Source organism: Mauremys reevesii, linkage group 6 (genome assembly GCF_016161935.1).
Source record: "Mauremys reevesii isolate NIE-2019 linkage group 6, ASM1616193v1, whole genome shotgun sequence".
NCBI classification, from domain to species: Eukaryota; Metazoa; Chordata; order Testudines; family Geoemydidae; genus Mauremys; species Mauremys reevesii.
The window spans coordinates 56,831,018-56,845,926 of record NC_052628.1 but is presented as its reverse complement, the minus strand read 5'-3'; the positions used below and the strand labels follow the sequence as shown (position 1 = coordinate 56,845,926).

The window sequence follows — 14,909 nt, the reverse complement described above, 5'->3', positions numbered from 1 at the left end:
TGTTACAGAGGGTTCTCAGGGAAAAATTCCCTGATGGTGGACAGAGTTGTCCCTAGGGACCCCAGGCAGCATGGGGCCAGCAGCCCGGACTGCCTGGACTTCCAAGAGCTAAGCAGATCAAAGCAAGAATATCTATCACACTGAGGAGATTTAATCTGAGGAGATTAAACTTCAAGACTCCTTATAAGTAATGGAAAGAGAGGTGAATCTTTTTTGCTGTTTTTAAATTTAAATGGGCAGTTAGTATTGTTTTTTAAATTATTATGAAGAACAAGTTTAAGCTTTGTTGTAACATGTGTTGTTTGTCTGGACTGCTCAAGACCTGAATGCTTGTGTAGGAGGAACTCTTTGAGTTGGCTTCTTAAATACCTTCATGCTGTTTCACATCTGATACTCCTTGATGAAACATAGGAACCTTGTCTTATAACAGGCTTATTCAAAGTGATATAATATGTGGAGATATACCTATTTCATAGAACTGGAAGGGACCCTGAAAGGTCATCGAGTCCAGCCCCCTGCCTTCACTAGCAGGACCAAGTACTGATTTTTGCCCCAGATCTCTAAGGGTATGTCTACACTACCAGATTAGTTTGATTTAACTTAATTTGAATTTGTGGAATCGACCTTACAAAGTCGAATTTGTGTGTCCACACTAAGGACACTAATTCGACTTTGTGAGTCCACACTAACGGGGCAAGCATCGACATTGGAAGCGGTGCACTGTGGGGAAGCTATCCCACAGTTCCCGCAGTCCCCGCTGCCCATTTGAATTCTGGGATTTCCCCACAATGCATGCTGGGGGGAAAAATGTGTCGAGGGTGGTCTTGGGTAACTGTCATCATTCAACGTGCTTTCGGACGTCTCAAGGGGAGATGGAGGAGCTTACTGACTCGCTCGGATCTCAGCAAAACCAATATCCCCATTGTTATTGCAGCTTGCTGTGTGCTCCACAATCTCTGTGAGAGCAAGGGGGAGACCTTTATGGCGGGATGGGAGGTTGAGGCAAATCGCCTGGCTGCTGATTATGCTCAGCCAGACAGCCGTGCAATTAGAAGAGCCCAGCGGGAAGTGCTGTGCATCCGGGAGGCTTTGAAAGCTAGGTTCCTCAGGGAGCAGGGTAACCTGTGACTGTTCAGTTTCTTTACAGAGAAGCTGAACCTGCCCCTGCTTCAGTTACTGTTGACTTTCTTCTGCGGTTACATACCCCGTTCACCACGTTTCCCCCCTTCCAACACACATTTAAAAATAAAGTTAATGGAACATTGTTAATTAACAACGTTTTCTTTATTAATGAATTCGCGTTAAAGGGTTGAAACAGGGATGCAGACTGTGGTGGGTAGGGTGTGCAGTGATGTTAACACCGCTTCTACACTCGAGGAATGATAGGCTCCTGCTCCTAGAGCGGTCTGCAGTGCCAGACTGGTTGTTTCAACGGAGCCTGCCATCCCTCCTTTTTGGGACTCTGTGTGCGGGGGCTATGTGACCTTGTGGCGGGGGAGGACGGTTACAGATTCCCCTGCTGCATGGCTCTGTGGTCCGGGACAAGGACCGCTGCATAAGTTCTGTAACCGCCCTCCCATGCCACAAAGTCACGTACCCCCCACCCACACAGAACATGGAAAACACCTCCCAGACCGACCAGGGTGCCTACTGACTGCACTGTGTGTGTGACCTGCTGTTGATCCTGCTCCCGTGTCTGTACCCTGGTAAAGGTGACTGTCCTATGCAATTAACAATCCCCTCCCCCCCCCCCCTTCACAGACAGTCTTCTGTAGAAAAACTTGACGGAAATAGTAATTAACAGCAAACTACTTTTAATAATCAACTACACAGTTAGGGGATGAAACTGGGATTGGGGCTTCGGTGAGCCAGGAAGGGAAGGACTTCTCAACATTTAGGGAATGAGAGCCTTCTTGTATTTGTGCACTCTGCAGGGGTGCAGTGACAGTTTTCACAGCCCCTGTCGCCCCTCCTTCTTGTTACTTTGGGTGAGGGGGGTTTGGGACTTTGTGGCAGGGGAGGGCGGTTGCAGATACAGTGCAGGGGGGCTCTGTCCTCCTGCCTGTGGTCCTGCAGAACATCCACAAGGCGCCGGAGCGTGTCAAATTTTCCCTGGGCATTTCCTGTGTGGCTGGTCAGAACATCCAAGCTCGGACTGCTGTCCAGAGCGTCAACAGAGTGGTGCACTGTGGGATAGCTCCCGGAGCTACTAAGGTCGATTTCCGTCCACACATAGCGTAATTCAACATAGCCATGTCGAATTTAGCGCTACTCCCCTCGTCGGGGAGGAATACAGAATTCGAACTAAAGAGCCCTCTAGGTCAAACTAATTAGCTTCCTGGTGTGGACGGGTGCACGGTTAAGTCGAATTAACGCTGCTAAATTCAACATAAACTCCTAGTGTAGACCAGGCCTAAGTGGTCCCCTCAAGGATTGAATTTACAACTCTGCTTTTAGCAGGCCAATGCTCAAACTACTGAGCTATCCCTCCCCCTACGAAAGTGAGATCTTGGAAGAGTGGTGCCATTTTCATAATGTAATGAAAATACTGTAATGATAAATAATAATAATAAACTGTGTGTAATAAGCATGTCATAAAAACAAATTTAATATTTCCAAGATCACTGCTTTTATAACTTATACTCAGGTAAAGGAGAAAATCCCTGGAAATATTCATTTTTAGGAGGGGGTTCGCGAGACTTGACATTTTAGTGAAAAGGGTTCACACGTTGTTAAAGTTTGGGAACCACTGGAGTAGAGCAATGCATTCTTAACCTGAAACTGTTGGACACTATGTCAGTAAAATAAAGAAATAGAAATCATTTTGTGTTAAAACAACACTAAATTAACATAAAAGTATTTTACATGATATATTGAAGCTCATTTAAAATTGGTATTCAATGCCTTCCGTTTTTCCTATTGATTTCAATGCGGAATGTATTTCTTTCTCACTCTATCATATTTTCTCCCTGTTAGCAGGAAATTGTATGCCTTACTTAACTACATTAATTGTAGAGTTGTTTCTCTTTTCTTGGATACAAGTGTAATTACTCTAAGAAACTCTGAAAACAGGAAAACAACATGATTGTGTTTAACAAAATATATTTTGTACAGTAACACCTTTTTATCTAGTTATTTAGAGTAATATATATTTTGAAAAAAGGAATGTTAACAAGGAAATGTTCTGTTTTCCATGAGGCATATTTAGGCCCTGACCCTGCAAACACTCACACATGACCTTAACTTTATATAAAACTGTTGGTGCTGAATGGTTTGAGCTTTTCTTTTCCTGAATTTTTTCACTCATTTATGACTGTCTGTATACTCATATTGTCTCCTAAGTGGTAGCTCTAGCTTCCATATCTGAATAGGTGAGTGTCATTAGATCAGCTGCAGTGGCAGCATTCTGGGATGGAAGGCTCCCATGGTTCCAAAGGAAGTACAAAATTTTGGTCACCATTTAACAAATGTGATGATATATTTAATACAGATTAGGGCAGTGTGACTAGCTAACACCTTCATTTTCAGACTTGCTATTCCAATTAAGATGATCTGGATTTATTCAGAAAACCATTCTGAAGTACATCAATTACTAAGAAGAAATATGAAGTGCAGACATGGCCAGAGAAATAAGAAAACAGTGTTTGAGAAGTAAAATATTGGTTAGCATTATCTTCACTTCAGTTTTAGTGGCTACCTGAAAGATAATCTGATATGGGAGAATGAGAACTATGTTTACAGTTGTTCCAACTGTCTATCAAGAATCCAGAAGGGAAATAAGATCTTCTCTGTCAATGTCCTATATTATCCTGATTAATCTAGATCACTGTCTCACTGATAAAGCCTCGATTAGAAGGACAGCTTAAATACACCTAACAAGGATACTTTATTTTAGGCTGGCAGATGTCCTGCTTGTGGTATAGGACTAGGAAAAGTAACAGCCATCTTGTGTACTTTTTTTGGAAGTATCTTATTTCCTATTAGAGGGCTTAGAAAATAATGTACTTGTTAGCTCAATGAGAGTTTGCACTAGCACTGTAGGTAATTTGGGGATTTGTACAATAAATAATAAAAAAGCAAATATTGCACTGATATAATGTTTTCCCAGACATCAAATAGAGTGAGGCCCTACACTTGTTTCTTTTTCCTCTTGGCTATATTGAGTATCTGAAGAGACCCTTATTAGCCTTGTATTTAAGTCATACCAGGAAGTAACTGAATATTTTTTGGCTGTTGCAATAACAAGTTTAGTTGTTCTTAGTTCAGAATGTCATGTGGGGACTTCAGACTTGATATTTAGAACATTTGTAAAGTTCCATCAGAAATAAAGTAGTTCTTTGGACAGTTCCTTTTTTTTTTTTTGCCAGAGGTGGTATCTGAGTTTTATCTAAACCAGGAGGATTCTTGGCCCTCATTTTTCCCTAGACCCAGCGATGACAAAGAGCAATGGCTGCATAAATTGGATGTAAGAAGAACACTTAGGGTTTATCTCAGAAGAATCAAAGATTTCAGATCTTCTGACAGATTGTTTGTACTCTTAGGGGGTCTTAAGAGGGGTCAAATGGCTTCTAAGAGTTCCTTAGCTAGATGGTTAAGGGATTGTATTAGGGAGGCGTGTGTAGTTAAGGGTAAAGAGGCTCCCAGGGTTTGTAAAGCTCATTACACTAGTACTAGAGCTGCTTCTTGGGCGGAGAGGTCGAAGGCTTCCACATTGGAAATTTGCAAGGTGGCCACCTGGGCTTCTCTTCATACTTTTTCATAGCATTATTGCTTGGATGTAGTCTCTTCCGCAGATTCTGCTTTTGGTAGGAGGTTGCTTGTGAACCAAAAAAAGAACAGTGAAGAAAAGAAAGATACATAGTTCACACTGCCAACAAGACAAGTTTCTTTGCAGAGTGAACAATGGAAAGCTTAGAAGATCAATTTAGGCGATTGAAAATAGATGTTACAGGGAAGTACTGCCCACCAGTACTCTCTTATGGTAACCCCATGGCAGACAATAGCACCAAGGGACACACTGAACCAAAGTGAACTCTGTAGGGAGATGGCTGTAGCAATTGTACTGAGGTGATATGGACGATTCTGTGACTTCAGTTTGAGAGTTCTGTGTCTGGAATTCTGTGCAATGTATTCAATAGGTTAAATCCTCCAAATTGTTTCACATAGATGAACAAAAATGATCTGTGTATTGCATTCTCTATTATAATTTATTTTCAGTATGCTTTTTAAATTCTTCATAGGTTTATTTCTTGACTACTTTATCTTCAAACATTGCAAAAGCAGGTATTCCTCACTGAGGACTACATACATACCATGTTTTAAGCTTAAATCCAAAATATACTTCAAGTATCCAATCACTAATAAGGTATCTGAAAAATGATTTAACTGATATAAATACTTGATTCGTGCACCACCAATTCAACAATATATAGAATTTGCTTTTAGAATTGCTAAAACAATATACTTCCGAGAGGCGAATATGCATGAGGAATATCTGCCAAAAAGCATTTTTTGGGGGGAAAGTCATAAACCACTAAAAATAGAATGTGAAAGCGCTTTGACCACCAAATTGTAGTGTGTCACCAGGGCAAGTCTACATTTCTTATCCTTTTGAGAAAAAGGTAGGTTTGGCCATCAGGGCTCTCTAGCAGGGGGTGGATATAATTAACCCTTTCCTTGTTGGTCTTTGACCACACTTGCTCTCATCTATTTACATTCCATTGAAATCACTGGAATGTTCAAACATACCTAGTACATTCAGCATCACAGGAGGTGTGTTCTATTTGAAGGAACCTGGAACATTCAGTAGCAGTCAGGGTTAAGTGTGAGATCCTTATTTAGAATGAAGAATACACTGACAAATTGCATTTTCCTTCCATCTTCAAGATGCGTTTTCTCTCTTTCCTCTGGCTTTTCAGAAGCCTCTTGTTGAGACTTTTAAAAATCAAAAACATCTAACACACTTTCATCTTTCTCTCACCTTTTTTCCATTCCAGTGAGAAAGGTGAACTTTGGACAGATCTGATAATGAGTGCCAAGAAAAGCTTTTTCCGGTGGAGCTCTTTGAAACACCCTGGGCAAAGTTGTCAAGCCCTTAGGTTTACAAGCTTTGCCTCAGGGGACCAAAAAGATTTGCAAAGGTCTTCCTTTCACAGCTTAAGAAGAAGAAATCTTTTACTTTACATCCATTTCTAGAAAGCATAATAAAAGGAAAATAGGATCAAATTTACAAAGTGCATCATCTTAAAAGACAGTGTTTGAAGTTGTACAAACTTCAGCAAGACAAATATGATCTTTGCTTTGGTCCCAAAGGTAGATGCAGCTATAGCTTCTGTAGTAAATATTTTTTTTCCAAAGGAACAAACTGACAGGAAGATGGAATTTACACTTAGAAAGGCATGACTTTTACTTGGAGATGTATATTTCTTCTGTTTGGTATGCGAGAACAAATTAGAAGTCCATGATGGAGCACAGAACCTAGGAGGACTTCAAATCTATTATTACTAAAATATTTTTAGTTTTTCTTTTTATTAATGATGTTTCTGTTGATATTCTTCATTTTCTTCAGAATCTATTATCTCTAGTGGAGTTAAAATAAAAATCCTGGCTGAGTCCTTATCATATAGATGGGCAATCCAACCTGCAGGTAGCTTTGGTTGTAGTAAGTTGAAAGGATCTGTGTTAGGTCTAGTCTTCAGTAATGACCTAGACAAGGGAGAACACCGAAATTGTCTGGGGTTGGTGGAGAGGGGCACTTGGAGAAGGTTTACTCTGTGCTAGAATCTGGTCTTGGAGGGAGAAACCCAAAAGGACTTAAGTTTGATAGTGGTGTGTAATTTGCACAGGAGTTTTTACTGAGATATATCAGCAGTTCTGGAATATTTATGCAAACATATCAGGTTACAAGCAACTGGTCGTCTCTGCATAGCTCTGCTGTAGACTAAGGGGGAAGATCCTAAACTAGTATAAAATATCATGGCTCCTATCACAATTTATACTAGTTGATGATCTGTTTCAAAATGTGTTCACTTCTGGTAAGTTCACTAAAAATATTAACAAGGAGCAGGGTGTTCTCAGAAGGTCAGTGTAAATGGAGGCTAGTCATTTGACTTTTTGATAAAAGATTAAAAGAGTGAATTTATATTGCTTACTTGACAATAAGAGAATGTAAGTCTTCTGACACTGAAAGGGTGTGAACGCTACAAGCAGATGAATATCTAACATAGTAAGGGAAAGTATAAATTTTCTTTCTCAGTGTCAGCTCATTATTCCTAGGTAGATTGAATATCAGGAGAAACTTCCTGAGAGCAAACTCTTAAAAATAAGGAACAATCTCCCAAAGGAAGCATTGGAAGCTCCATCTCATAATGCATTTAAAAACGGGCAGAATTAAATGTATAGCAGAGAACTATTTGCAGTGGGAAAGCGGTGAAGTAGGTGACCTGATTAGTTTTGTCCATCTTTAAATTCTGCCATTTTATTTTTCATTTTTCTAAAAATAAAATTTATTTTTCCCTGGAACTAGTTGCATTAACATAACTCAAGACAGGACATGAGGAAATCATTCCAAGCCATGGAACATTGTTTAAGAGCATAAGCAAAATACCCTCCTTCAAAGGATGCACTGTCTAAGGAAAAGGGAAAATCCATTTTAGACAAATGAGATCCTTAGGATCTCAAAGAATTAGATGTTTTCTTCAACAGAAAAGCTTTCCCCAAACTTTGAGCATACATATTGCCAATGCCTTCAAGCTGCAGAAGACCTTTTAATATATGCTCTTAACAATACTCTTTAGCTATGCTTGATAGCATTCTATCATTTAGTGCTCCTTGTTTTTTGTCTTTAATTTCACATAAGACATAGTAAATTAGTAATACCTGCACCAGTGTGGTATGTAAACTATATATTAAGAAAAGAAAGGATGTTTAAATTATTAATTACATTGCTTTTATTTACTTGTTGAGCACTGGTGGTATATTTAGTGCTGATCAGAACATAGAACAGACATGTCCTCTGCCCTGTAAATCTAAGGGCCAGATAGTACAAACACACATGCAAATAACTGCATGGGGCAATTCATGTGTGTAAGTGGTTGCAGGACCGGGCCCTCAATTTGTGACCTCTGTCCCAGTTATTGGTTTACACCAGATTAAATCAGTGGTAAAATTCCCATTGAGATCAATGGTATGTGACTGGGCCATATATGCTGGGCTTTGCTAATGAGGTATTAGTTCTAAAGAAGTCTGTACTTACTCTGATTGTTATTTTGGATATAATAATTGCACTAATTAGCTGCCATTTGATTCTTATTGTGTCAGAATTTTAAAATCACTAAAATGTTTAAAATATATAGTGCCACATAATTTATTTAATTTACTGAACAAAGAACAGAAATTAATTTTTACACAGTTGTTCTAAAGTTATCTATTCTCGCTAGAAACAGGTGACTGCACAATCAGTATAAAAATGAATTAATGGCAAAAGGAACTATATTTTATACATTATCTATGAATATGTGTAAAATATGAATACAATGGGATGTGGATTTCATAAGGTTATATAAAAGGAGCTGTGTATAACCTGAATTTGACTTTATCGCAACATTAGTATTCTACTACATCTTGTTGAATTTTTTTATTCTACATATTGATATATCAGAAGGTGTTGTAGGCTGCAGATTTTTCTACAGAATTAATCTTAACTTTGATCCCCTTTATCATACTGTGCAGGAGTTCTGAAGAAAGCTAGTGGGGAGCTTTTAATAGGGGAAACTAGAGCAAATGAAACCAGTGTGCTTCCTGAACAGTTACTTCAGGTAAAAGAGGTGAGTATGAAAAGAGTCTTGGACTTTATAACAATTTTTTTTCTTTTTCTTTTTCTCTCTGTCACCAATATAGATTCTGTTGGCATACTCATTATAAACGCCTGTTTCCAGAAGTTAATTGTGAATATTATAATTAATTTTAGACTGCAGAATCTCAGCTCAGGATGAAAAAAATCCTATACAAAATTTGTATGTAAAGAGACAGAGGATAATCTTTTTTATTTTTATTTTTTGATACCCATTATATTGTAACAAAGTTATTATCAGAAGAATACAATGCCACGGTTACAAAGAGGAAAACCAAAACCGTGCACAAACATAAAAGTCTTTATTTAACATTCCATGCGTTCTTGAATATACCATAGGCTGACAAAATGTACTGAAATCTTAGTAGCTGATCATGCAGATGCTTACTGCTAGAGTTTGTGTTAGTTCCTTTACTAGTCATTTAGTGCTGTAATCCTTGCAGAAAGCATATGCAGTATAGTCTGTCCTCCATTTACCAATTAAACGTTGGAGTTGAGTTTAGGGGACTTAAGAGGTCTAAAAGACATGCCAGGTCAGTCATTGCCCAGTAGTGGAATTTTATTAATCAGTACCAAATTTTAGGACTCAAACAGCTTGTTTAAATACACTTTGGATCTGTTTGTAGGACTTACGTTTGAATGTTGTTTTTATAAAAAGTATTTTGATCCAGATGAGCTATACCTAGCACAGGACCCGAACACAATGTGGAGAAAGTGGTATTATACTACAGGAGTACTACTCCTGCCTTTGTACTCCCCAGATTGTGAGGTGGGCTCTGGGATCAATTAAGTCCCTGACACAAATTAGAGCAATGTAAGCGCTTTTCCTATTTCTGGCTGGTTATAATGCCTAACTTCTTAGCGTATGCGCACAATAGGCTATCGCAGCAGCTAGGGTTGTTAGAGTCCTGTCTCCTTCCCTCTCCTACCATGCCACTTATGTCAGAGGCCGGTTAGGTTAGGCCCTGAAATATTTCCCTTAAACTAGAGACATTATCAGATGGCCATTATTGTCCAGCATTAAGATGGCTTTACACCATCAGAGCAGTGCAAAGCAGAATTAGTATGAGCCAGTGGGTGGTCCATGATATTCCTCAGATCCACCTCAGAGGTCTCAAATTTTTTGGCCCGGTTTGTGAACTCCTGCGATGTAGACTAGTTTAAACTGTGGGCAAATGCAGCACTAAAGAAACAAATTTTAGCATCGGTGTGCCAAAACTGGTTTCTCTAAACCGTTTACCATTCACATTATTGGTTTCCTGGTTTTGAGTTATAAGCATGCTAAGGAAGTAAGAGAGAATATTACATGGTGTCTGATGTTGCAAACTATAAAAATGGCTATAAAATTTAATTGACTTTATTAAATATATTGAATTTAAAGGTTGCTTTATGTGGTAAGTAAAGTGCAGCCTGCTGCTCAAATAAAGGTAGTTTTATTGAAATACATTTTTAGAAATGACGTTTTGATATTTTTATTAACTCCAATGACAATTTAAATGAAACATTATTATATGTATTAATCTGTGTTAAGAATACATATGCTTTTTAATGTTAGTTCATTGTTTGTGAATTGTATTTTCCGAGTTAGGTGAATGACTTTCATAGTATGACAGAGTATCTCTACATAACTTATATACTGGTAGCCATATAAGATTGGAACCGTAACAACAGTAATGCTCATTGCTGAGTTTGGTTTTATGTCATATACATTTATATTTCAGACTACTTTATTGGATTTTAGCTGGAGGAATGCATTTAAAGACCTGTCTTCTTCTGTGGCGCACTGTATAACAATAGCAATTGAAGATTTTTCAACTAAAATTCTTCAGCTTGAGCAGAAAGAACAGTCTTCAGCTGCAGTCTATACAATGAGCCTAGTAAACATCCAGCAAATGAGAGAGTCCTGGGAAACAGTCCACGAGGAGGAACAACCAAAACGAATAGCAAAGGCAGGTATCCAAAGATCTGAAGTTTGCAGGGAGACAGAATGCCAAGGTTGTTTGCCATCCAAGCTTTGAAGTGCTTACAGTGCCATTAATATTCCAAGTTGTATATAAATGGAGTTAAAAGGAAAGTGAAAGGTATTACAATACAATGCCAAACATTGTGTTATACTTTAACACATAGTCTGTACTAAACAAAATGAACTTTTAAACTTTGCCCCTATTATTTTTTGCATCAAAAGGATTCAAAACCATTCCGATTAGTGTCTGTGGCACTACATCCCAATTTGATGATGATATGCTTGCAAATTTGAAGCATTGCTATAAAAGGATTTCCTGTATTTATTTCCTTAGGCATGCCATTTAATTAATCAGCATAACCAATATTATGGCCAAATTGGAGTTCTTTGATTTGGCTAAAAGGTCAGATATGTTGATTAATTAAATGGTTAGTCTAAGGATATATAATATATGAAAGCTTTTTAATGTTGTAATTTTTGCAAGTGTTTTACCTATTTAGGATGGAAAGCAATTGATACTAAGCAGAATTATTAAATGTTTAGTTAAAGGAGCATACAGGCTTTTAGTAAGATGGCTTTATTGAGAACAATACATACTTACTAGAAGATGACAATGTCCAACCTATAACTAGCAGCAAGAAATTGATTAAAACATTGCATTTGAAAATGATATAATAGTTTAGAGAATTATCCTGGTTTGGAAGTAATTAGTCTTATCTTCTGAACGCCATTAAATATATATGATGAGAGGGCATGAGCAAAATTAGGGCATTTTCTCATATAAGGTTAAATCCTTAAGAATTTCTTAGCCTGTACTGTGCTGGTATACAGCACAAAGATTTAGAAGTTATATTTGATGTATTCACGTTGTTATAAATAAACGTTTTGCCTTCTATACCAGAGATTGAAATTTTTATAAGGCTGATTCAATATATTTATGTTGTGCCAATTTCATTATTCAAGAATTTGGCCCTGGCATACGTAAATTATACAGAGCTGTCAGTGTAAAGATAACTTGATGCCACATTTATTTCGCCCTAGTTTTGTTCTGACATCATGGAAGAACTTGACACAGTGCTTCCACTGGCTCTGGCATGCAGAGATGATTCTCTTCAGGAAATTAGAGCAAACTTTGTAGAGGCATGCCGCAAAGTAGCAACATCTGTCCTGGAAAGGTTGGAGGAGAGAAGCAAAGAAGTTCCCTCCAAGGCTCCACTTCAAAACTTGTATGCTGTTCTCTCTACAGCAGTACATGTCTTTCAGCATTTTATGATGTATGATAATTTAATGAGAGATACCAGCAAGAAGTGAGTCCTTTAAATATGTTTTAGTTCAAATATAGATAATATGGAACGTTGATTCCATTTCAGTGATATAATGTATAATCTATAATACTTGTAAATATACTCAAAATATTTCCTATAGTTAAAGTACCATTTATTCTGTTTTTTAGGAAAGATCAGACATACTGATAACTTGAAGTAGTTATCACAAACATTGATTTTTATCTTCAAGGTCTGAATTGGCAAGGCAATGCAAATTCTTTACTCATTAACCTTGAGCAAATACTCCTTTATTATGGCTGTCTACACTATATTATGGTATGGATGAATGGAGGACTTCCATTTCATTTTTGTCTGCAGCAATAGCTTAATTGTCGTAAAAACAATGTTAAAAATGTCATCTTTGACAACATGAAGATATGTTCCTGCACTCTGGTGTCATGAAGATTGTGTTGAGCACCATGAGCATATGTATCCAATAAACTTTTACAAGAGGGTAATTATTAATTAAATAAATCTTAGATGGATGCTAAATAAAATTAGAAGTAGGTCAAAGAAGGGGTGTTGGGATCCAGAGTAGGGTTGGATAAGTGTAAGCAGAGCACTGAGGGACCATACCCAGTTGTTGTAACTTAGTGCAGTCTAGGGTTGGGGCCAGGGCAGCATTAGAATCAGAGAACCATTATTGGATCCCTAACGCTCTCCCCTCTGTTGCAATGAATGTATCTTGGTGCATGACAGAATCTGCCCCCAAATCATTCTATTAGTGCGCATTTCAAAACAGTTTGTGATCATTCATATCTGTGCAGTTATGCTTTTTTATAAATCTGTGGGACTCATGTTTATATGCTAGCTTTACAACAGTTACTGCTGAAAAGTGCATAGTGTCTTCCAACAACACTGACAATTGAATGACAAAATAACATTCTGATTTGTAATAATAGGGAAGAATACTTTGACTTCTGAATGATGTATTGATAATGCAGTTTGTCTGAAGCAGAAATACATATTTGTAGAACAGCAGATGTGCATTTTCAAAGAGCTTGCAAAACAAAGACCAGATTTTTTGAAAGTGAACGTGGGCTCATACGTCAAGCCCAAGAGGAAATGAATGATTGATAACTAATAATCAAAAGCATTTGTAGTACTGTGGATTGTTACCTCCTACTGCACAGGCCTTAAATCTTTGCCTCTTTGATCATTCCCTCTGAACAGGCCCCTGTTCCTTGTGCCTGTCCAGGGATATCAGGAATTCATCAATGTTCTCCAGTTTCAAGTTACCAACTACTGCGTCAGCGTTTGTGCTACAAGTATTTTACAGGATGCTGAGAGCCACCACTGGGATGACTACAAAGCTTTTTATGAGGTGTGAGGTTGAGTTTACTATCCTCTCTTTTTACATAAATGTGTTTTACTGCTTATCTGCTCTCTGACTAATTAGAAACATAAGATCTGTTCTATTTGTGCACAAGGGCTGTTGGGATATGTTTTTAAAATAGCTCTGTTACTGTATGTAAATATCTTCTTAGCAATGAGCTAGTAAAATATAGTTAAAAGACTTAAGATTAATCAGTGAGGTAATTAAATAAGGGTTCTCATGCCATTTGCCTAGTAAAATACTGTTTCTTAGGATTAGCTGAAAATAGATAGTTTACCTGTATGGGGAAAAGGAGAGAAGGTTAATATATTGATGCCCATATAGTATAAGACTCAAAGAAATAACAATACCAGAATAATGTAAATTTTTCTCACATTAAATACTTCCTGTGATGATTGTAAGATTTTTATTTTTTCTCTTTCCCTCCCAATACATATGCATATTATAAGTATTTCTTATTTAATATATTTCTCTTTTGTCATTCTTTCTCATTTTGCTCCCCTACTGTGGGTTTGGTAAGTGGCTCAGATAGCACAAGTGACCGGTATCCTTGTCCACAGAATCCAGCCATATGTTTCTAACCTGCATATTGTGATTTTTGTCTGAATTTTGGAATCCCAAGTCTACTCTTAAACTCTAGTTTAATTATTTTAGTGCAAGAAAATCAAGGGGCAATTAATGAAACATACAGTTGAATACCGGTATATTGATTCTTTCCCACTTCCAGTGAACTATTCCATTGATTATAGACTACATATTGCTTGAAATCCATTGAATGTGATTTCTGGGTCACGTAAAATGTTTGTAATTTCATTATCAATAATTATTGGGATCTACAGCAACCATGGCCCTGTCCTTGCTTGTTACAATTGCCATATATGAGAAATAGGCTTCTGAGTATGAATCTACCATCTTCCAGGCCTTCTGCAGTGGAGCAGAATATCCTTTGTATGCGATACGTACATTCTGGAAACCAGTTAGGAAGAGCAATTGTGTTATACCTTCTCTTTCAATGGTGAGGATCTGGAGAGTTCAGTTGATTAAATGTTACTTTCCGTGGCTGGTGCTATTAAAGGGTCTCTGTCTCTCAGAGCAGAGTAATAAAGAAACCAATTTTATTTTTTTAAATATGATCTGGATGGTTCAGGAAGTTGGCAGTGGTATGGAGTCCAATACCTCTTGGTCACTGACCTAGGATCTTGCCCGCACTGGTAACAGTCTACAATTATCACATAACTGTGGCCAGTTTTCAGGGGCCTCATTCCAGCAACTAGGAAACAGTTGTCCGCGTCACAAAAACCACCATCATAATTGACACAAATTGTTAGCAGTCTCAGCAAAGACTGCAAAGACTGAATAATCCTTGCTCCTTTGGCAAGATTGAGGCACATAGGAAGGTAGTTTGAAGGAAGCTTGTATCTCTTCAATCTTCAG

General features: G+C 37.8%; 1 protein-coding gene across 15 annotated transcripts in view; it reads left to right on the top strand.

Moving 5' to 3' along the window:
- Window positions 1-14,909, top strand: part of KIAA0825 (KIAA0825 ortholog) — a 401,465-nt gene that overhangs the window by 137,597 nt on the left and 248,959 nt on the right. For all 15 annotated transcript variants that reach the window (XR_005600685.1, XM_039545356.1, XM_039545366.1 and 12 more), the window contains 4 exons: window positions 8,731-8,825; window positions 10,573-10,800; window positions 11,856-12,121; window positions 13,313-13,463. Coding sequence is in view for 14 of the 15 variants with exons in the window: in XM_039545356.1 (XP_039401290.1) it covers window positions 8,731-8,825; window positions 10,573-10,800; window positions 11,856-12,121; window positions 13,313-13,463 (740 nt within the window). In the remaining variant the exon portion in view is untranslated. The remainder of the gene's footprint in view (window positions 1-8,730; window positions 8,826-10,572; window positions 10,801-11,855; window positions 12,122-13,312; window positions 13,464-14,909) is intronic.